General features: G+C 36.3%; 1 protein-coding gene across 6 annotated transcripts in view; it reads right to left on the bottom strand.

Annotated features, from left to right (window-relative positions):
* The window catches only part of MARK1 (microtubule affinity regulating kinase 1), a 59,808-nt gene that overhangs the window by 8,027 nt on the left and 29,243 nt on the right, over positions 1-22,538 (bottom strand). For 3 of the 6 annotated variants that reach the window (XM_086631733.1, XM_086631737.1, XM_086631734.1), the window contains exons 4-14: positions 19,356-19,404; positions 18,159-18,224; positions 17,075-17,145; positions 16,041-16,097; positions 11,967-12,203; positions 11,758-11,877; positions 7,532-7,631; positions 6,817-6,929; positions 5,361-5,535; positions 4,019-4,212; positions 1,319-1,419 (exon numbers count right to left, since the gene is read on the bottom strand). In XM_086631733.1, coding sequence (XP_086487859.1) covers positions 1,319-1,419; positions 4,019-4,212; positions 5,361-5,535; positions 6,817-6,929; positions 7,532-7,631; positions 11,758-11,877; positions 11,967-12,203; positions 16,041-16,097; positions 17,075-17,145; positions 18,159-18,224; positions 19,356-19,404 — 1,283 coding nt within the window. The remainder of the gene's footprint in view (positions 1-1,318; positions 1,420-4,018; positions 4,213-5,360; positions 5,536-6,816; positions 6,930-7,531; positions 7,632-11,757; positions 11,878-11,966; positions 12,204-16,040; positions 16,098-17,074; positions 17,146-18,158; positions 18,225-19,355; positions 19,405-22,538) is intronic. The other 3 variants (XM_086631735.1, XM_086631736.1, XM_086631738.1) reach the window with 1 other exon arrangement.

The raw sequence follows: 22,538 nt of genomic DNA, 5'->3' as shown, positions 1-22,538 counted from the left end.
AGCCGAGCATATGAACTCAAAAGAAAATTCTTCTCCATCATTTTTCAGAATATACTCAAAGAGCTGAGCATATTCATTGCCCTCATGAAAGACAAAGGGATTAAAAGTCATCTGTCTTTCCAATGCTATAGAAAAACAATTAACTATAAACTGTGAAATGAAATATTGAAATACAATTCCTTCTCATTATAGTGTTTTTGGTACTGAATCTATTGAAAGAAAAACTTTATCCATCTTTGTGAAATTAGAAAAAAATCTTTTAGTCTATCTTTTAACCCTAAATCTAAAAAAGGTCTGTTATCTTCTTTCTTTTTAAAAAAGGATTGTTACAAACTTTGTTCAAATGTTTTAAACTCTACACAAAAATTTAGAAAGACACTTTTGAAAGCACCCATCTAATAATTTGATATTAATTAAATACTGAATATTAGCTTTCTGCTTTTTAACATACCTCCTTAAAGCATTTGAAATGGCTGTACTTTACATGTTCCATAGCTCATTATTTTACTATAGATCAATAGCCCTATACTTTTCCTATTTCCAAAATTAAATGCATAACTAAAAAATGCAAACACTAAGACAGAAAACAAAACCAAACCAGTTTACTAGACAATGTTATTTCATGCTAGGGATTTTTTTGTTAATTTTACCTTAACAGTTTTATTTAAATAGTTTAATTAAGAGTAATATCTATTGCTTTAAACTAAAAACCTCCAGTTTTTATTACTCTCCATTAAAGTCAATGTTTTATTTTTCAGTAGGGTTAACTAGCACCAAGGATAAACAAAGAACATATTTTTGAAAACAGTAATTGTCGCAGTGTCAAATACAACGGCATTTAACAAAACACACTAAACTGAGTGCAATTATCATCCCACATACTGATACAAACTGGTTACCGTTACGACTAAAATATCATTTAGGTCAAAAAGCGATACCAAAAAGGATGGACAAGTCTTAACAATTTCAACTTTGAGTGATTACTAAGAGAAATGAAAAAGGATCAGGCTACATGTTAGGGTGATCCATCTGAAGCCTCCACAGCCGAATTGCCTACTTAGTTGTGAGCCTAGTTACTTTGAGGAACAAGTAAACCCTCAGTAATAAATGTGATTCCATAAAAAGAGGCAAAGGCAGATCTAAACATTTAGTCACAAATTTCATCACAAACACAGAAACTGTGGTGGAAGAAGAGATGAAAACAGGCAGTTGGACTTCATGTTATGCTTCATAATGGTATTGATTAATTGCATAACCTGCTGCTTCTATGCCTCAGTTCTTGTACCCAAATTAATAAGCAAGAAAAGTTGGAGAATACCTGTTGTCCTTTCCATTCTGTATTGCAGAATAGCGATCTGAAGAACGCTCACAAACGTAAGTGTTCCTCCTTGTCATTCCACTACCAGAAAATACATTATTCTAGAAGAAAATTAAGACTAAAATTAAATTCTTTTTTCTACTGTATATTATGTTGTACAAAAATGTAAGCATTGGAAGCAAATCAAAACAGAATGGCAGCTGTTTATGTATATTCCTAATGTCTTCAAATATGCACTACGTTAATCTGTTGACACAAATAATTTTTTCCAATAGCTCATTCACCATCTCATTACTGTATCAAGAGTATGCTAAAAGAAAACGTAGAGAAATGTAATTTTGCTGACACTTGCTTTACTAAGTATTATTATCCAATTCCCACATAATGTGTTAGTGAATTTTTTGTCTCTGGGATCAAAGGAACAAACTGGAATCTCAACATCTATCTGGCTGTTTGGAAGGCTTCCCTGTGCAGATTAAGTTGCCAACTAGAGCTCCAGCCTTACACTTTGTTGCCCTCTGTCAAAAGAGTTTTCAAGAGAAAAATGAAAATATTACTGATCTGTGTCAGTCAATCCAGAAATTATGATGCAGATAACACAGCAAACGGGTCTTGTAGCAACAAATACTGATGGGATTTTCTTTCTGTTAACTAATCTCAATTTGCACATACTTTGTAAAATACCTAGAAACATTCTCCTCCTTCCCTGCCATGCACAGAGTAGCTGCTGAAGACTTACTTTCAGTACACAACATACAATTCTCAGTTTTTAATACAGTACATATTGAATTTGGGGTGGGAGAGGTTTGCAAAGTGCTAACGTTACATTCTGATGCACGCTGCCAAAACATTTCAAATACACTAAACTTGGGTACTGTAGGACATGATGAACTCTGCAAGATTTACTGTGTGTTCAGGTCTCCACCTACAGCTTTTCAGCATTACTATCACCCCGCAGAGACTACTGAATAAACTGTTTCAAAGCCAATTTGTAAGGAAGATTAATACCTGCAGTGACTGTTTTTGAAATTAAACTCTCGTAAGTTAGACTAATATGACTGAAGGTGATATGTTTTTTTTTTTTAAGAAACCCTGCCTTCCCCAACCTCATATTACCCTCAAAGTTACACAAAAGTAATTTTAAATTATCCACATTAGCTTTGTTCATTTTAAATGTGTTTTAAAAAACAAACTCATTTTTTTTGTGTAAGCTGCTCAACCTCAAATACTGTTGCAATACCAGACACCACTATTCCTTAATCGTGCCTGTTAAAGTCCCCAAAATAGTAACAGTTAAAAATGTACAAATAGTGAAGTTGCCATTAGCACGTAAATAAATTTCTTGTTCTTCATAGCAAAGATACTCCATTTAATTAGTTCTCACAAAGCAGATAAATGCTTTTGACATATCGGCTTGTATCATACATGACTCTGATCAGCTTTGGGGCAATATAGTTTTGGGAAAGCTCAAATATGAAATCTAATCTTAGAAGACTCAAAGCTCCAGCATGCAATGCATACAGTCATAATTTCTAAGACTCTCCGTGTGTGTAAAACTCTACTTAAAATTTGAAAAAAAATGTTTAAAGCATCTGTGGATATATTGCAGACAGCCTACAGAACACTAAGAATTAAATGAACTTCAGCATTTATTTTGTTTAAAGAGAATTCTAGCAGAAATGCCTATAATCTTCCCTGAATATGAAAGATGGGGCCCAGCACTTAGAATCCCAAAGGACAATGAGAATTCCTGCTGCCTGTCTACTGTACTAAAAGATGGCCAGAATTTTTGTATTTATTACAGCACGTCTCTTAAATAGCAAAAAGTATACTTGAATCTTAAATTACGATTCATGCATATTTCTTTCTTCACCCGTCCTGCCCCCATGACCTCTTGCTCCTAAGTAACTGTTTAAATGCTATGCAATACTCTTCCTGTAACATGTGTGTCCTGTAACGCCGGTACTACTGCACAGGAACTTCCACAAGGCAAAGTAGATACTTTCACATTACGACAGACAGGCTTTCCTATTTGGAACAAAGATGTCTGAGGCAGTAATATGATAGTGGTTTACAAAACTATGAACGATATCATAACAGAAGAACTACAAAATTAATAATTTCTTAATACAAGAACCAGGATGTAACTCATAACACCAACAGGCACACACACCAGGGAACAAGTGGGTTGCTCCCCCTCACCTCACCCCATTTCTGAAATCCAAAATGTGGAAGTGGTTTCAGAAAGCTCAACAGACAATTCTACAGAGGAAAAGTTCATGAGTGATATTACGTAGCATTATTCAAATGAAATCTCTGACGTGGGAAGTCTTTAGACTTTCCTGTCGATACATAAGCATTATAAACCAGAACAAGAGCACTCCACCATATTGGCTCTGTTCTTAACGTTCCTTCCCTAAATATCCACTATTTGTCTTGATGGATCTTCAGTTTGCCCAAGTGCAGACATTCTTGTGCTTACTGTTATATTGCTGTTAGAAAAAGTAAAGTCATGAGAGGAAGGGAAACATCTATTTTAAAAGACATCTACTGTAGTCTATTTCTGTCTGCCAGTAAAAGTCACCAGAAATAGACTTAGTGGCTTTTTCACTAACCATTATGGCTATAGTAACCTTATGCTGTAGATTTTGTTTAAATAGGGAAAAATAAATGTAACAAGCCAAAAGGACACACACTCACACTGGGAACTGTAGTTGATTTCTTTCTCTCTGGACCCACAAGTGGACTTGCAGCCATCTCTCCTTTGGATCCCACTGTAGCGCTGCTAAGTTTGCGTGAGACATCCTTGTCCCAGTCTTCCTTCTGTTCACTTTCCACACTGTTTGCCTGAGCCCTTTTTGTGTATGACACAGCAGGAGGAATTGAGGGACCAACTGCCAAGTAAAAACGGTATTAATAAATACCTAAAAATAATCACTGCATTTTTCTTGGCCAAAATAGTCTAAATATAATTCCCCAAGTCCAAAAAAAGCATTTGAACAACTATGACTGCAAACTCAGCAGATACACCAACCTATTAAATTGAGCTTTGACAGCCTACATTCTTTTTACCTACTCTCTTTTCATTACCAATTTGCACTTTAGAATTAGTTCCCATTTCAGATCAATATGCAAAATCTAAAAGAGTATTTTAATTCTCATTTTAAATCCATGCAATTTGTGCAATATTATGAAAAAAAGGAAGTAGAATATACTTTTCAAATTACTTTTTTTAGTACTTTATGCCACATATCTTTTACCTCTAAACGCTGTGAAAGATCTTTTTCCTCTGAAAACCTTAGAACTACTGTGTTTAAAAGCATGTTTACACTTGAAAAAAACTACAATCCTTTCTCCCTCATCATTCTTTAAAATGCTTTGGGGAAAATCCTGCATCAGTAGAATTTTACATTCCCTTGAAATAAAATCAGATCAAGCTGATAATCTTCACAATATTGGTTACTTTTCTTGAAAAAAACACCACCACACTAACACGGAGGAAGAATAGTAAAAAAAGGGGGGAAAAAAATCAGAAATAGCAATGTAAATTAGGCAGAGAAAAGGGCCAAACATTTAGAAATATTTCTAGTAATTTGATAGTTCTCTGAGACAAAAAAAAAAATCATGTTTCATTTAATGTTTTAAATATGCACTTGATTTGAGGTAATCTCTTTCACCTGAAAATGTTTCCTGAATACTCGGTAAAATTGTTGTCTCTTGGAAACAAACAATTTGGCCCCAACTCCAAGCATACTGATAAACACAATGGTTTGCTGCCTTTGAGTTTATCCAGATGGATATGTTGCCATTACTTCCTGAACAGGAAACATCCTCAAGCTCTTACTCGGTGAGTCAACCGAGTAACAAGTTAAAAAATTAAATCTGTAAATTACATTGACCCGGATTTACCATAGAAGCGTTCATACAAATAAAAGCATCACAGCGGAGCACGATGAGCTACACAACAAATGCACAGAGTGGTGGATCTGCCAGGTTCACAAAACACTGCACATTCAGACTTAAATTGTTTATGTTACTTTACTTGTTGGAATGTCATCCCCACCATGATCACTGAACCGCCGTTGTTTCTGATTAGTTGATATACTCCGTTGGACCTTCAGGTGAGCAGGAGACTGCACAGAACTGTTGTTGAGGTCACTGCTAGGACGAGACCTTTGACCCAAGTTGCTGCTGGACAAGGACTCACCTCCTTCAAACTACAGGAAAAACAGTTTTTCAAATAATAAATAAAATTTAACATTACTGGTACTTTTATGGCATAATAAAGCAGAGAGTTCTAATCAAAGGCATTTTTTTTAATTTGAAATTTTATCCACAGTTTAATTTTCTTCAAGATGAATTTTATGACTTCATCTGTGTTTAATGTGCTTTAAAAACACACAGCTAAAGCTAAGAAGTTAATGAATGCTCAAAATAAAATTAGAAGAATCTTGACAGCAAGAAAAAACGTGCTATTTTAAAACCTTATCCAAAGAATGGCTCCCCCTGCCTTTTTTTTTTTTTTTTTTTTTGCTTAAAGAGCATTTATAAGCTTCAGAACAATTTCAAAATGCATCGGATTGAGTCAGAGGGGCTAAAAAAGCAAGTACTACTGATTCAAGGATTCTTCACGGCCTTCAACACATCTTTATAAAGGTATGTAACTCAGCCACTGGTTTGTTGATATCTAAGAAGCAGAAGTTTTAAGTAAGAGCAGTAGAAAACACAAATATCCTTGCCCAAGCAGTCTAAATGAAAATAATTCTAGACAGATTTCCTCCATGCTCTGCCATCACAAGGGAATTCTGGTTCAGAGATGTTGTAGGAAAATGCATTCAAGGATGCACGTATCAGATCTACACTATCTTGGAAATGAAGGAAGGTCAGTAAAGCAGCAGGAAAAAAAAATTCCTTCAAAAAGAAAGCCTTGGTCTCAGCTTGATTTCTTGAAAATCCCTGCGGTCCCAAAAGATCTACAGATCCCTCCAGTTCCAAAACAGTCAAAAGATTTTCTATCACAAATTTATTAATGGCTATGATGCAATTACTTACTAAATAATAAAATATACTATAATATAGTGTATGAATGAGAAAGGATGAGTACATTTCTAAGAAATCAAGGATGTCACATCTTAGCAGTTAGAAGAATAATTGCTCTAGTCAAATTAACTATTTCAGATTTTAACTATAAACACACATGACAGGAAGACGACTCAGCACTTAGAAGTCATGCCACTCCAAATTAACAGCTAGCTTTTTAAAACAGAAATTCAATATATTTACAAGCGTATGTGAAGATACTATATCCAATCTATTTCTTCATATGGGAACTAACCAGCTAACCAAGAAGATAAGAAAATGGAAAGATATCAATGTTATTGATCACAGTTTTTTTTTTTAAATTTACAAAACAGTTCATAAAAACATCAACGATCAGAACATTCAACTCAGCTAGATATAGAGGCCAGAATAGAAGATGTACATTAGGTAGCACTTACTTCAGGCGGTTTTCTACCTAGAAGTAGATAAGTAGCCATGACTTCATCGTACTTTTGGTTTACTAAAGATTCATGGATTTCTTCTCTTGAAAAGCCCATTGTGACCATAATGTCTAAAAGTAAAAAGAGCTAGATACATTAGCAGAGTAAGTGCTTGGGTTTACTGACAACTTAACAACGAAAATAGAAAAAAACCTTATAATTTAACAGGTAACTAGGATTCATCTCAACCAGCATCATCTTTGCTATGCAAAACCACAAAGGCTACAACTTCCCTCTTTCATTGTTAATTTCTTCTTGAAAACTCTCAACTGTTACTCAACATAGTCCAATATTATTCAACATTAAATGTTATTCAACAAACAAATAAAACACTGGCAAATAGAAACTATGAATAGCTACAGGGCCAACACAGTATCTTTCTCTGACCACAGCGGATGAAAAATGTTGCCCTCATAACAAAATTTGCTTCCTTCTGCCTGTTGAATTCTGTAATTTTATTTGTCTTGTGCTGTGCTTGTAGATTCATCTCAGCTCAGTGAAGTCGCAACAGTAGTTATGAGGGCATTGTAATGAAATTTCTCATTTAAATAAAAAGAAAACATTTTACTTGTACGATAAGATTTTGTCTCAAATTTGATAGAAGAGTTTAGTTTGACTTACAAGATAAAATTGCCTATGTACATTGGATGCAACATCCTTGTAAAAGTCTTACCTATTCTCTTAGTGTCATTAAAATCTGGTTCAGGCTCAGTATATGGCTTTAGTTCTTCTTCTTCATGGCCAACATTCATCCATCGATCCTTCATAATTTGCTAAAAAAAGAAATTAGTTTTAGGTCAGTATGTTGTTTACCATAGCCGATTAAATCCATGCTAGCTGGTCTGGGGAAAAAAAACCTTAAAATTCTAATAATCTCAATGCTGCTCTTTCCTTCACACCTTTTCCCTCACATCTTATAGTTTCTTCTATCTTTCGCATTCTTTTGTTTCCATCAGTTCACTCCCCCCTACCTTTTACAACACAACCCCACCTTAGCCCAAAATACCAGAAAAACTGAAGAGAAAAAAAGCCCTGCAGTTCTGACACACAAAAGTCTTTCATTTTATACCCTTCACTTCCACTGTCTCCTAATCTCGTCTTGCTGAGTGCCTGACGCTCATGTCCTAATCTTGGTTAAGATCCCTAGATGTTACTACAATACCAACTCTACCACAATAAATAACACCTTCAAATAATAACAAAGGAAGTGTTTAGAAACCAAGGAATATTTCAGGAGCATGTCAATGCTTCCTACAGTCATTTGTTTCAAGATCGTGGTGCCAACTGGTCATTTTTCCTATGGAACTTCTCACTGCACTTGACCTAAATATATTCACAGTTTGGCTGGAGAGAGAAATGCCTCTCAACTCTAAGTCGTACAGATAATTTAGTTTAAAAGTTTCTCCTGCATTCTTCAGAAAATTTCCTTCTGCAGTGGCCTGGATCGATCAGCCTGGAATCCCTAACCACCACCACCACCACTACTGCAATTTCTCCTTAGGGATGTATTACATCTTTTTTAAAACAGTTTAAAACATTTTCCCTCCCAAAGAACCAGCACACATGCCTCTTTAGGGACAGATGCTAATACTGCTCACCAGATTGACAGAAGAGTGAAATGAGTGCCAGCAAGTCAAGTTTCCCACAGGCTCCAAATATGCCTCGCAAACACCAAATGAAGTAATTTCTCACAAAGAGCAAAAGACTCAATTTTCCATTGATATAATCAAATTCTTTGTATGCAGTGCTGCTGCCAAATTACAGACCTAAATAACTGTATCCTTAGAAGAATACAGAACTTTGTACTTGGGCCAGTTAACATTTTGCTGACAATAAGATTTAAAGATTTGTTCAAAGTTCTGACACATAATTGATTTTTTTTTTGCTTTTGGGGGGGATAAAGGAGAAGGGATTGTGAACACGTATTGCTATATTGCATTTCTGGCACACAGAGCATGAGTTAATTTGACAATAGACATTGCTTACGTATTTGTAGCCTTGCAGTAACATGATAGATTCCCCAAAGAGTATCTGCAATTATGATTTTTTTAAAGATACTGTTAATTAAATGTTAAGTTTAAGCAGGATGAGGTGTTTGGATGACAGGAATAACACTGTTCAAATCCTACCTCCCTTTCTTGATCTTTCTTGAATTAACAGGCAAACTCAACAATTCCCACTTACAGTTTTTCATGTCTCTTCAGTAGGTGGATCTATATCGTTCAATGTAATCTGCTCTAGGTTTCCATCTGTTAAATATCTAAACTTTTGCTAGCTTCTGTCTTTTAAATACATGATCTCATAGGTTTACTGAGTTATTGTACAACTCTTTAAACAGGCTCTTACAATCAAGCATTTTGAAGTGACATAAATGATCCAGTTCCAGGATCAATATTACATCTGTGTAAGTTCAGCTGGGCTTCCACTCAACTGATTAAAAGAGCAGTAGCCTTGGTCAGGGTATTTAAAGATCTGACACAAACTATGTTTCTTAAAGATCAACTCAAACTGAATTTCAACCAACTAGATATTATTGATGAGGTTTTCTTTAGTTTTCAGGAAAACTATCTCATAAAAATCTGGCCTAACTCAAGACCTGTCTCAAAATTACATGCTTTATATTCTTTGTAAGCATAAATCTTCTCTGTGAGAATTCCACAGTGTTGCTTTGCAAAGAACTGAAGATGGGGTGAGGAGGAATTTGTTGAAATCCTGATAGTTAATCCACATGATTTCTGACAGCACATTTTCCCATCTCTTCCTGTGAAGATTTACTGTTTAACAACAACATTCTCTTGCTTCTAAAAATGTTTTGTCCCTGCTCCAATGATGAAAATTCTAGACACATCCCTTCAATAAAAATTTGCCTGGTCCTTACCAGAGGAAAAGTATCAAGCCTAACCCATATGGTGCTGATCCTGTGTCAATCTCAGGTTTGATGCTAATGTCACTGACAAACATCCTATTGGATGGTCCAGGAAAAACATGCATGGGAACCAAGAGGGTGTATGGCTGGGACTGAGCAAATAATTAAAAGACAAGCACAAACAGAAATCCTCCCCACCTAAGAGATGATGTTGTCTTTCCACTTTTAGAAGCTTAGAATGAAAGCTTATATTTACTAGAAGTATTTTTAGAAGCGGTCAGACAGAAGAAATAGTATTTTCTTTCTAAACGATGTACCATAGCTTTCTAATTCAACAAATACGTGACTTCAGGAACATTCATCTTAAAATAAGTTTGTGATGTTTCTCTCCCTCAGATTAGCACACTGATCAATGCCTGTTATCATCATTATTTTGGTACTGGCTCAAGACCCTCCGTCACACATAATGTTTACCAGCTCTCTTCCACACAATCTGATGACTACACCATTCCAACTAGGCTGCTATCCAACACCTCTCTCCAGGGACAGGAGGGAATTTTAGAAGAACTGCCTAACACTACAATACCTAGAATGAAAGTGAAATTAGATCTGAAGAGAAACTGCTGAAAATCCAGAGCAAAGTTCAATAAAAGGAAAGTCTGTTTTCCTAAAACTTAAACACAACGCAGGAAGAAAAGTGATCTTTCACCATCTTCAAGTGACTAGGCTCCTATCATAACGTCCTCTAGACAGTAATAAATACAACATAATTACTGAATATCAGTAAAGTAGAAGCCACCATTCACTTTTCTCTTCAGCACAGGTTTTATTCAAGTTAAAACTATTTATAACAAGTCACAAACCAGCATTAGCTTGAAATAAGTTGCGTTCAGACAGCTCAGTAAATGCATACTTCTTTACACAGGTAGCATCCATGCCAGGAAGCATAAGTCATGCCATTACAAATAAAAAGCTGCTTCAATGGGATTTATTCTGTGGAACACCATCCACTGCTGCACAAGTATGCACAGAAAGATGAAACAAAAGTCACTGGTGATTAACTCATGCAAATACTATTTTAAAACCATTCTATTTCTCTTCTGCTCTACTTTCATCTCTATGGTAAGCAGATGTTACTTTAAAACGTCTCTGTTTGTTAAAGAATTCACAAAATAGAACAGAGCAGCATTTAGAGCAGCTCTACACAAAATATTTGTTAAGTATCAGCTCAAGTCATCTAGAAAGTACATACCAATACAGCAATCTTGAACAAAAACAGCCTCTTAAAAACACTGAACATTTTAGACACCTTACAAGTTATGCACAGATACCCTCTGCATCCCTTTAAGAGAAAACCTAAATGTACTAACAGCAAAAAAATCATAACTCAGTAGAAATCCTCAAAACTGATTTTAGCTGACAGACATAGCATATATATGTTAATTTTCCAGCTAAGGGAGGAAAGAAAGGAGTGAACAGAAATCGCTAGCAATTATTGGATTATCACTCAGAGTTCTTAGTGTTTATCTGTTTTATGGCACTAAATGAAAGAAAAAAAATCCACATCGTTTTCTATCTCCTCCTATTTATCCTTTTTCAGAACTCATGCTAAACTTACTCATACCTAAGTCAAAAATGCTTCTTGTACTGCCTGCTACTGTTTTTGTTTTTCTGAAAAACTACAAGCAGAAGATATTTACAGTCTTGTCCTGCTTTCCACACATTTTGAACTAGCCCCATTATCCGACCAAAACAAGTGGAAGCAGTTTGCACTTTGAAATGCTCTTAAATGATAGTCTATAGTCAGTTGCAATTAAGGTTATACTTTCCTTCATTAACACTTTCTATTTTCAACCTGCACTCTTTATGGGACATTTTCTCATTTTTATTTTTTTTTCTAACAATACTTTTGGGCCCTTAAAACAAGAAGAAAGTATCTATCATGAAAAATAAAGAAGTCTTAAGTAATTACTGTATTTTATTTTTTCTTAATCTGAAAATGCTCTTTTTCCCTCCAAGATGAAATTACTTACTTCCAAGCTGCCTCGTTTTATTGGATTCAGTACTAGTAGCTTCTTAAGTAGATTTTCACAGTCTGTGGACATATAGAATGGAATGCGGTACTTCCCCCTCAGTACTCGCTCCCTCAGTTCCTATAAAATAAAGTTTTAGAAGGTGAGCCTACTAATGACATACAAGATTTAAAGAGAGTAAACACCAAGCTTTCATATTGTAACTGTACCTTTAGATTCTGACCATCAAACGGCAATGATCCGCTTACTAACGTGTACAAAATCACCCCAAGGCTCCACACATCCACTTCAGGACCATCATATTTCTTTCCTTGGAAAAGTTCAGGAGCGGCATAAGGCGGGCTTCCACAAAACGTGTCCAGTTTATTACCGACTGTAAATTCGTTACTAAAACCAAAGTCTGCAATTTTAATGTTCATGTCTGCATCAAGTAGCAGGTTTTCTGCCTAAGAGAAAAATAAAAGAGGAAAAGGACATTTTCTGTATCAGAATAACATCAATATATTACAGTGTATCATTTATCAATAAATGCAAAAATGTTTATTTTTTTAAAATGGTTCACCATCTGTATCTTTCTTGCAGAACAAAAGAAACTAATCCCCCTGAATACATTAAAAAGATTGAAAATCTACATTTACTTAAGGAAAATATAACTGTTAAAAGCAGCTAAACAGACTTGAAAGTCAGCTAATGAATCAACTATGAAGACCTTAGTTTCTGGAAGAAATAACTTAGTTCAGGTTTAGACTGAAGTAGCTAGACATCTCAGAATAGCAGTTTCAGCTTTTGACAAGCTCATGCCAACTTCTGATGCCAAGGAGTGTAAATCTAATCCCAGACATCATCTACCATTCTCATGGGGTAAACATTAGAAGGGATTTAAGATTTTAAAGGAAGATTTCTTCTGCTTACAAGATGAAACACTTCAAGCTACGTGCTGTATCTTAGCATTCTGTACCAAAAAATTCTCTCCTCTATTATTAGTGTTTGCTTTAGCAGTAACACCACCAAGGTGTTTAACACTGAAGTATTACACTGTGTATGAAAACATGCATGTATTCTACATATCTAAGAATACTAGTGCCTGTGCAGCGGTCATCATGTGAATGCAATGCATCACATATACACAGATGCATGTACTCAGGAACCTGGAGAGTCAGTAAACAGTACCTTGTACTTGGTATCACAGGTAGATCAGAAGATTAAAACAGCAAGGTTAGAGAAATGCTAATGCATTACTGGAAAAAAAATAAAGTGCATTTCTCAAAATGCAAGGATGCTGTGCAAGGAATGCAGCAGAACTGGGCAATGTTTACTCATCTAACTAACTGATCTGCATATCAGCAACACAGGAGCAGCACTGAGCAGTGAAGGAATCCCTCTTTTTCAACAGGAGGGCAGACATTAGCCAGAACTGAGGATTTACCTAATTCCCAAATATCGGTTTTGTAGCAAACACAGTCTTCTCTCGTCGGATGCTGTGCTCAGAAATGAGCCCAGAAAATAAAAACATATCTTAGTTCAGGATCAGAGAAGCAGCAATCAATTTGTTAGTTGCTTTGATTGAAAGGGTAAACATGACTATGTTTGGGTTGGTTGGTTTGTTCATTTTGTTTTATTTTTAATAATTTCACTTGCACTCAATGAACAGAACAGGAGACCATTAAGTACCAGTATATCAAGCCAATAACCGTGCAACAGAATGTGGCCTTTATCAGGAGTAAAATACAGTCCATTTTTACAAACTAACTATCCTGGAAAATATTTTATTTTCTCAATTCACAACCCATAGTCTCTGCTGGTTCCAGCTGATGTGCCTGCAGACAGACTCACAGAGATATTTTCCAGATTTGACAGTCTTCTACATTACTGCACAAAGACTTCATTCTCCTTGTGGTGAAAACATCACTGTCAGTGCAGCTGCTCTGCGATTACAATAGTCCTCCTAGTTCAACAGTACTCTGCTACCCAAGTACCCCATGCTTTTAGGTTCCTTACTCCAAACAAAAACACCAAAAAAAAACCCCTTTTTAATATCCTGAATAGAAAGACTGTGTTCTTGTTGGTTATATGTTCAGAGCAAAAAAAAAAAAAAAAAAAAAAAAAGAGTATTAACAGTCACTGAAAAGGTAAGATAAGTTTTGGGCATCACAGGATGAGCAGTTGGAATCGGTTAGAGGTCTTTCTACGCAAGCTGTTTATAATCACTGAAAATTAAAAGGAGACAGTTTAAGATCCCACGGGCCTTGCACTCCCTTCTCTTCTGTCAAAATAGCCTGGACAAATTTGCACATCTTCTTCCACGTCTTCCTAGTTTAGTCTGAAGTAATTTACATTTGATGGAGTTTACCCTTTCTGTTATTAAAGCCAAAAAGGCTTATGAAAAATCTCTAAAAGTGGTGCTAGATCCCCGCCCTGCAGTTCTAACCATGTCAGTTGGTCAGTGTGCTGATACCACGGAAAACGTCAACAGAAGCAGATGTGAATGCAGACACAACTTTTAAGTTGCTTTTCCTCTGCAGCTCCATGAGAAGAGTTTTAAGTGAGACAGAGATGACACGTAACGTTTGGAAAGAAGAGACGAAGTGAGAACATCTCTTCCAATCCACAGGTTTAGCCCTTTTTTTCTTTGGGGACTGTATTTTTCATTGGCTAGGCTGACTGGCTCTCAATCACACCTAACGCTGAACTTCTCAAATGAGTCTAGCATAACTCCATCCAAGAGAAAATGGAGAGAAAAAGGCAAACAAAGAAATTATTTTGGAGCCTGCCTGTCTGTCTTGGAAATAGGAAGATCAGCAGCAGAGTACTTGTGGCAGATGGTAAAAGGGATCCCACATGAACACTGAGAGCAGTTTTGAGTAGTCCTGTGGCCAATGCAGTGAGCTGTGTGCGTGCTACGGAGCTACGAAATGAATGAGGGGTGGAGGCTGTAATGGTCTCTGGAAGAAAGAGCGAGATGCAGAATGCTAAATAATTGCAGGGGTTAATGCAGTAAAACTCTATAATATAGCTGGGCTGAGCAAGCTGGTGCCAGATAAGCACAAGGAGATAGCTGGCTCCTTACTCCCAGCCAAGTATAGGGCTGAGACAACCAGCGAGAGCGGCTTGTCCAGCCAAGCCAACAGGTTCCTAGGTGTAGCCTTCTGGAAAGCTCAACAACAGTGGTTGCAGTAAACTTCAGGAAGCTTGACAAACATTCCTGAGCTCCACACCACCACGCAAGAGGGAGGAATTTTTTAAAATCAAGTCTTCAATGAGATCCAGCCCTTTCCTTCCTTGCATTCTGACTTCAGAGTGCTGGCCAGGCACCTCCATTGTCAGATGACAATAGTCCTGGGGCAGGGAAGACTCAGCAGAAAAGGATGTATTATCCAGCATCATATGCACATGCAGGAGCTGGCAGATCGACAGGTATTAGGGAAGAGATTTCTAAGAAGAGGTTGAGAGCACGCTGCAGTGTATTATAAGAAAGTTAAGACACAAGATACTGATGAAAAAAAACCCTTAGGAAATACTCAACCTCAGCTTTTCAGAAGTATTTAGATACATTAGAAAAAAAGAACCTACACCAGTGTTTTCTTTGTAAACATACAAAGACATCCAAGCAAGAGCACAAGCCAACTTGTAAGTGAGTGAAGATCTGGTGTCCGAGTCCCATGATATCTAAACTTGGCACAAAGACAACTTCAGACTGAAGGCTTACGTTGCACCTGCAATTGCTGAACTCTTTAACATGGTCTGGTATGTTTATACAGCTAGTTTACTAGAAAGTATCAAAAAAAGGAAGTTCAACTGATTTCTGCTTACCTTCGATTTATTTTTCTGTCTGAATTAAACACTAGAGTACAAACCAGAAGTTCAAATGGTTTAAAAACAAAACACATTTCCTATGAAGCACGAAGAAAAGACCCGTTTATATATCTTGCAATATATTTTAACTGAAAATATTTTAATTAAGTAGTGCTGACTGGTATCATTGAACTTCTGCAGCTTCAGTGTGTACATATCTACATGCCAGCAGGTATAATTCTTCGGAGAGCACATCTTTTTCTTAAAGCCAAAACAGGAATGAAAGTAACACACATTCTATTTTTGTCTCTCCCCTGTTCCAACAGGCAAGCTACATTATTTTTGTGCTTCAGAAAATTGAGAATAAAATATGAGTGATAGTTCCCTCATTCACATATTTGAAGCAGAGGCAGCGGAAAGGATAAGCATATAGAATGGAATATCAGGTCTATACTCTCAATCAGCAAAAAGGAAAATAAGTAACAGCCTACCTTAAGATCACGATGAACTATGCATTTCTGGTGACAGTACTGCACAGCAGATACAATCTGAAACACCAAGGTGATCAGTAAAATATTTTATTTTGATCTCACTATAAGTTTTTGTACATAATTTAGTAATTTTGGCTCCTGATATGATTCAGTAGAACACAAGAAATGAATAAAGCTTTCATTTTAGCAAATATTAATGCAAGTTTCATTAAAGCTCAGATACTAAAACTAAAAAGTCCCTAGAAGCAGCTCATTTTAACGTTTAACACATACTCTTCAAGGTAATAGGAGAAACATCTATTTTAAAAGCAGATCACCCAACAGCAGCTATAAAAGGAAATTATTCCACCCCCAACCCAACAGCCAGATGTACCATCTCAGATTTTATCTTCAGAAATATGTGCAGTATACCTCTGCAATTAATTCTTAACAGAATAGTTCATTCAACGTTTTCCTATACATCTTTCATGCATGTATAACAAAATACAAGTCTGAAACAGCAAGTTAAAAGCAGTTTCTTTACATGTTAATTATATACCTTAATTCTGCAAAATACCAAATTTTGTTTATTTATCTAATTAAAGCTTTTCACAAAATAATCACTAAAAGCAGGCTAAGGAACATATTAAGATGAGAAAGTTTGTAATAAGAATATAAAAACCTGTTACATAATACCCGTCATACAAAATTGTGTGACATGACACAGCAATACATATCATATCAAGATCTCTAGATAGAACCTGTTAAATTCTAAAATATTCAGAAAAGGACTAAACCCTCAAGTGAGTCACAATAAAAAACGTGGCTCTTGGGAACATCCACTAAAAAAAGAATGTAAAACAGTCTTACTATTTTTAGATAGTAAGTAGGAAGCAGATACTTTTCTCTACAGGGATTTTTTCCACTCCAGCTTTAATAAACATTATCACAACAATGAATATATTTTTAAAGTAAAAGAAGTAGGCTTACAATCATATCTATATGAAAACACCATAAATAGAAACAAAAGAAAAGAATAAGTGTTAATTGCATACCTGCCTGAATTTTGCACGAGCCTCTTTCTCTTTCATTCTTCCATGTGCAACTAAGTAGTCAAATACTTCTCCTGACCATGACAAGGACAAAACATCAACCCTATTGCCCAGGTTTTATTTTTGACAAGTCACACACAATCAAATCATGCTTGAAAACAAAGCACCCCCTCATCCCTTGCTTCTTGAAGGGCAAGGACATAGAAGCCATGAAAAATCCCTTTTTACTGTTTGCATTGGATTTAACATTCCACACATGTAATAGTAAAAAAAAAAAAAAAAAAAAAGGAACACTTCATACTAAGGCTTCTTCAATTTTAAAAATAAACTTACTTAGAAAACACTGTGAAACAAACAAACAAAAAATTACTTTAATAATGAACAACACTCATACTGCACATAAGACACACTGGGAAACAGGCAACTTTGGTACTGGATTTGTTTTGGGTATCTCCAGCAGCTTGAATTAACAGTATATGTATTACTTCTTTTTTTTACCTTCTTGTTCTCTTTCTAATAAAGCTGCTCAAATGCCTTTCAGATCCTCATCTTTGCACTGTCTGATGAGTAGCCTTTCCTAGCTGATCACTAGCCCTGTGATGGATTCCCTTCCCACTTTCAAACATTTCCCATTCAGATGGTAAGCAGCTTCTCAAGCAGGCACCCACTATCCCTCTCACTCTTTTTGATCCTGCTGGTCCCATTTCCTGTGTTCCTTATTCCCATCCCCCGGACCTGTCTCTCCAAGTGCTTTGGCACACATCTTCAAGATAAAACGAGGCACCAGTGCTTGCCTAAATATAGCAGATAAACACTGAGTCAAGTTTTCGCCAGAATGAGCATCAGATTATCTCCTGATTTTCCAGCAGAAACCTCAGAACTACTCTCAAGCACAAATCTAAAAGGTTACTTTACACAATGTGATGGAAGCAAAAAGTCTGTCCTGGGGGGTCTGCTAGGACTGTTGTGAAGGCCAGACTGAAATAACCCATCAACCATAAAATCCTTAGATCGTTTCTAGGCATGCAACTGACATGGCTTTCTGTATTTCAGTTTATCCTTAAAACAGAATCAAGAATCCACTTACCCCCACTGGCATATTCCATTACCAAATATAATGTCTTTTCAGTTTCAATAACTTCAAATAATTTTACTGCAAGAAAAATGAATGAGAGAGAGATTGCAGCAGGGAGCAAAAGCACAGCACAAACAAAAAAATTGCACTCATGAAGTGAGTATAATTTACGGCCAATGACAACATTACACCATACGAAAACTTTATATCCTTTAGGTTAGCATTTTTTTGAGGGGGAAAAAAGCAAAATTAATTTCTAAATCACAGTTGATAATAAAGCATATTAATTCACAATTTTCTCAGAAGTTTATGCACACTGTACAAACAAGTTCATGCTGAAATTAGTGTTTGACACAGACATCTTTAAGATCATACAAACCTTCCCTGTTTTGCTAGTGAACTGCTCCCAGTTAGAAATCTGAGATTCTGACCAACTAAAAACCAAGTGGTTACCAGAAAGGTTAAGTTTGAAAGACTTTCCTCAGATTGTAACAGTAGCCACTTATTTAAAACAAACACACCGCCACCCCAAAGAAAACAAAAAACAGCAGAAGCTAAGAATGCTGGAAAAGCAACAAACAATTCAAGGGATGAGAAGGGAGTGCCTAGCATGTAATAACTTGTACACCTCATCCATACCTTGTATGCAACAAGCCCTCTGGCCGATTCAGGACCATTAACTGTCTCTGGAACAAGACTGTCCAGCCCTCCTCAGCCAGAAGAATTGTCATCACAAAGTAGGGCCCTGAAGCTGTGGGGTAGGTGAAAGAACTAAAGCAGAAAGGGAAAATTATATACTTTGTAATTCTAATTTGGTGGAAATATCAGTCAGTGGGAGTCTTTACTAGACTGAACTAATGGAGTTTTGCTACTTTCACCTAAGAAACTCATGCTTTTTGGCCTCGAGTGATTTCAATGGAAGAGAGGAGTTGAGGCCCTCAACAGACCGGAGAACTCGGCATCTCCTACTTTGTGTTAAGGCTTTCCTGGACCAAGCAGTTTTTCTCCTCAGAGTAAAATGCTGGTTTCAAGCAGAGTCAATAAGGGAGGTGAGACAATGAAGCATTTTCTGAATGCTCACTGTCCTATTACTTCAAAAAAGTTTAATGAACAAAAGCATAGCAGTAAAGTACGTTCAAACAAAGCCAAAGAGAGTAAAACGTAAACAGTATAACAAAGAAAAAGCTTGCAGAAATGCAGGGCTCCTACCAATATTGGGATGATTCAGTATCTTCATTATTCGTACTTCTCGAAACAACTGTCAAGGAAGCAAGATAATTTTCTTAGAGTGTGTTTATTAGGGAAAAGTTACACAAGATGTGCAATTTTAGATGGCAAAAAGGAGCAGCATAAGCCACAGAAAATAGCATTATCATAAAATATGGACAAATATAGTGCAATGAACTGCAGAAAATGTAATCTACATCTTACATATTATATAAAAAATTCACTACCAACTACATACCAAAACCAGACTAATTTTTAAGCTTTACACAAACAGACACAGGTAACTTTTATAGCTCTTTGCTCTGACTTCTTCGGTCACTGGCAAGCTCAGCTAACTACCCTGAACACATACACAACTGCGGGTGCAAACATAACATGCGGTACTACAGTGAAGTCAAACACACAGATGCTTTAGGTACCAGGAATCCTGACGTCCCCAAGTCCTAATGCTCCACAGAGGTGAAGCGGGCGAGTTCACTTTTCTCACAACTACAAAACTTTACACTGGGTCACAAAGAGCAATGTCCCCTCTCCTCCCCAGCAAGGGCTAAAGGTTTATGATTGACGAAAGCCTGCTTTATGATCCTGACTTGCATAATTAAAAACAAACTTATAGCCCTATGTGTATATACTTAAGACAATGGTAGGTTTACTTTATTTATTATTTTTTTAAACCAGATACGATTGGTCTTCACTCTTAAATTTCTAGCATTCATGGGTTTATTGATTAAATAAGAGGTGAAGCAAGACTAACCTAGGGACTCAAAGAGAAGCAGGGAAACAAAAGGAATCCAAAATTACTACCTAGTTCTGTTACTCTATACTTGAGGCTGTCAATACTGATAAGCTTGCTCTGTTTTAGTTAAAGTGAACAGCACATGCCCATCATCAAATCTATTTACTGTGCTGCATGCTCTTTAGTCCTGTATTAGGCCAAACGGGGATTCAGAAATGAAGAAAGAAAAGCTCACTGGCTTCAGTGTAATGCTTAGACATTTTGGAAACATCTTAGCACTACAATCCTCATTACGGATAAACCTGACTCAATACAGAAGTGCACTGTTGCTGTTTTGCTTGTCTGATGTCTCAGAGGACCTCTCATTCTCCATTTTAAAAATGAGTCCCATTTGTTCAGATGCTACCTTTGCCAAAAGGTACAACGATGAAAGCCAGAGACCGAACACGTCCTTAAAGAGTAGCACTTTAGTTTCTATTTTATGATGGCTGAGGCTACAAGTTAAGAGAAATTAAAATTCTTTTGCTTAGACAACACTGATTTTTACTTTTTTTTATTATTCCATTTGTGCAACTAAGCCATAACACTTCTAAAACCCTGCACTTATTCTACAAGTTAAGATTATAGAGCAACATCTTTTTGAAATTCATCTTTTGATCAAGTAGTATTATTCAAGTTCTAGATTTACAGTATTTAAGTGTTTCAAGCTAGTTACTATACACTTGCCTTATAAACATAATTGAAATAATTTCAGAAGGAAGCGAAGACTACAAAAGCATTTCTCTGAGAAAACATGAACAGTATGATGCAATTTGCTCGTGTTCAAAATGTAACATGGGTATGTAATACTATGCACTAGAATGAACTTTAGCAAATGCTCATTTCCTCACACAGTCAGTTATTACCATGAAAAAAAAACATTATACCAGGCTGTTCTTCGCGCGTTTTTTGTTGTTCAAAGTATGTGAATTTGTTGCACAAGAAAAAGTTTCTCATCTAAATCAGTATCAATTAGTCAGAAGCTAACAATGGAACAGGTTGCCCAGAGAAGTTCTGGCTGCCCCATCCCCAGAAGTGTTCAAGGCCAGGTTAGATGAGGCTTTGGGCAACCTGGTCTAGTGAAGGATTTCTCTGCCCATGGCAGGGGGGTTGGAACTAGATGATCTTTAAGGTCCCTTCCAACCCAAACCATTCTATGATTCTATAAGTCTAAACCAATAGATGGTAAAGCTTCAGAAGAACTTCTAAGCTGGTATCTGGAAAAGTGCAATTCCTGACAGAAGACTGGAAAGGTATTTCGTAACTTAACAGTATTAATGCTGGTATAAAAGTTACAGCAATGAACACGTCTTCATAAACAGGATTAAAATGTTAGACTTCTATAAATAAAATAATTTCAAATCTAGAATAAAGATCATTAAGAAACACAATTTTACATGTAATGTGAAGCACGTAGTAATTGAAAAAAAAAATGCATTATTCTATTCAATATTCTCACGGAATTTAGAAGTTTACTAATTGATTTAAGATTCAAATTGATCTCAGTGTGACATGAAATTTTATTCCGCATAATATGTAATTTTTTCTTCCATTAAGGAAAAAGCCTATCTGGAAACAGACATAAAAATCTACTTTCCTCAAGACAGAACATTATCGGCCTCTAGCCTGATGCAGATAACTTTGTTACATGAAAGTAACATTTACTTGCTCTGGTTTCAAATAGAAGATGTCACCAAGTATGATTATTCCAGACATACAAACACCAACAAAATTTTTACATCTTGTATCATATAACCTGTTGAATAGACATTTTTCAGAAAACAGAAGCGTATGTTCTCATACAAAAGCAGATACACAGTCCTAGTAGTCACCACCAGCACATCAAGAGGAAGTAGTTAGTCTCAACCTTTTGAAAGAAAGCAGCTATTCTAAGGCAAATTCTAAATGAACTCAACAAAGACACAAGGTGAACTGAGTATTTTCTTGCTGGTTAGTGGCTCTGAGGCTGGCTTCTTATTTGTTTGGAGATTTTGACTTGTAATCTACCTGCAGGTACCTGGTGACTAAATGGCTTGCTCTGAGAAAAGATTAAAAAACTGTAAGTGGTTGTACTCCCTGCAAAACACCTCTCCCAATGGCCTGCCCACCACTGAAACTACAGCACACAACGTTGCCTTCTTCATGGGGAGATCCATGTTCCTCTGAGAGGTCATGTTATGCAGTTGTTATCGGCTTCTGACAAGTTTCCAGCAGTTGTTTACCCAGAAAACAACATTTTCGGATCTTTTTCTGAAGTAACTCAGGTATAGGCATCTTGCAAATTAGACAGATGTAGCTTCCATATTCCATGATACTGCTACATAGCTCTGCTAAAGCTGCTTGGCCTGACAGATATCTTCCAACCCAGGAAGAAAGAAATAGTTTGAAAG

This window comes from Tauraco erythrolophus, chromosome 2 (genome assembly GCF_009769465.1).
Source record: "Tauraco erythrolophus isolate bTauEry1 chromosome 2, bTauEry1.pri, whole genome shotgun sequence".
NCBI lineage: Eukaryota > Metazoa > Chordata > Aves > Musophagiformes > Musophagidae > Tauraco > Tauraco erythrolophus.
The sequence above is the reverse complement of the archived record's forward strand: the minus strand, read 5'-3'. Positions and strand labels throughout refer to the sequence as shown.